This window comes from Corapipo altera, unplaced genomic scaffold (genome assembly GCF_003945725.1).
Source record: "Corapipo altera isolate COAL_440 unplaced genomic scaffold, ASM394572v1 131732, whole genome shotgun sequence".
Taxonomy (NCBI): Eukaryota; Metazoa; Chordata; class Aves; order Passeriformes; family Pipridae; genus Corapipo; species Corapipo altera.
The window spans coordinates 2,592-4,243 of NW_020887366.1; the positions used below are offsets into that span (position 1 = coordinate 2,592).

The window sequence follows — 1,652 nt, forward strand, 5'->3', positions numbered from 1 at the left end:
AAAAAAAAAAAAAAATAAGGAAAATCACTTGGAAGTTTGTCCTGTTACAGCTGGGGAAGGGACTGGGAGAGGCCACGGAGAGGGAGAGACTCCAAATCCATTTACAGAAGAGAAATGAGGGGATTAAACTCCGTGAGACACCAAGAGTGACTCGACCCCGCAGCTTCCTTCCCCCAAGTGTCATCCCATCATTTAGGCACTAAAACACCCAGGAATCCCCTGCTCCTCCCTCCCGGTGCGGGGGAGCAGGGAGTGAGCCCGGTCCAGGGCAGGGAAAGGGCTTTTCCCCCTCCCCGGTGAAGGAATGGTTGGGAAAGGGGGAATAACACAAGGCTGCAGCCCAGCAAGGGGCCGGGGCCGAGCTCTTCGGGCAGAGCCGATCGATCCCAGGGGGCTGTGGGAGGGAAGGAGCCATCCCGGTGGGATGGGAGCCCTCCCGGTGGGATCCCCGCCTGTCCCGGGGACCACAGTGGATTAAGGCAGCAGGTGAGAGGCAGGAAGGGCACCGACGGTGAGCGTGAGCTGGACAAACGGCCGCCCCGGCGCCGCGGCCCCGCTCCGGGGGGAATCTGCTCCGGGGGGGAATCGGGGCCCAGGAGGGCGCTCCGGGGTCCCGGCGGGAGGTGGCAGCTCTGGGTCGGGGGCGCTCAGTCGGTCTTGCGGTGGTTGTTGTTGAGGACGGGGTGGCCGTTGGACAGGGGCCCGTTCTTCGCCGCCTCCTCCTCCTCCTCCGAGTTGTCCGTCTCCTCACGGTCACTCCTCTCATCCTCCACCACCTGTGGGGACAGGGAAGGGGCGGCTTCAGGCAGCAGCTCCCCCGGTTCTCCTGCTGTGCCTCAGTTCCCTCAGCACAACCACGGAGGGGTCTCCCCACCGAGGGCTCTCTGGGCTCTCCGGGCATCCGAGCGCAGGCGGGATTCGGGATCTGGGGGTCTCCATCCACCCCGAGCGGGCCCTTCACCCCAGGGCAGCGTCCCCGAGCCCCCTCTCACCTTTCCAGTTATGAACTTCTGGGCCATGCGGATGATGAGGTAGGCCCAGAAGATGTGCAGCGACTGCAGCACCACCATCATGAAGTTGAAGAAGTAGTAGCCGAAGAAGGCGGGGTAGAGATCGAGCGGATAAACCACCGTGCAGTGCATGATCCTGTGGGAAAAGCCACTCCTGTTAGGGGCAGAAACCAGCCCCAGACACCCCCGTGGGCCCCCACTTCGTGCCTCAGTTGCCCCCATTCCCACTGGAGCTCACCAGAAGGGCAGGATGACCAGGCGGGTGATGATGAAGACGGCGGCGAAGACGATGAAGATGTTGTTGCAGGTGTTTCTCCACCCGGCGTAGTTGAACATTTTGGCAGACTGGGGGGGAGATGGGGCAGAGGGGGGTGAGTTTGGGGGGGACAGGGGATGTGGGAGGAGGCTGGGGGAGCTGGGGGGGCCGTACCTCCAGCAGGTAATCCGAGGAGTCGTGCAGGGCCATGATGAGCGTCCCGGCACGGATGTAGTTGGCGAACCAGGAGAAGCTGATGAGGATGATGGTGGCGACGTGGTGGATGATCTGCTCTTTGAAGTCCTGTGCCCAAAAGAAGGGGGAGTTGGGGGTCACAGCAGCCCAGGGATGGGGGAGTTGGGGGTCACAGGACCCCAGGGATGGGG

The 1,652-nt window shown here is 62.9% G+C and overlaps 1 protein-coding gene across 1 annotated transcript; it reads right to left on the minus strand.

Moving 5' to 3' along the window:
- Nucleotides 1-6: 6 nt before the first annotated feature.
- On the minus strand, nucleotides 7-1,608 carry LOC113941587 (ceramide synthase 2-like; the record flags this gene model as incomplete). The annotated part of the gene is made up of 4 exons (XM_027632740.1): nucleotides 7-776; nucleotides 993-1,146; nucleotides 1,249-1,355; nucleotides 1,441-1,608. Coding segments are annotated over 4 exons (558 nt in total), but the record flags the coding sequence as incomplete, so codon positions are not given.
- Between the last annotated feature and the right edge of the window lie 44 nt (nucleotides 1,609-1,652).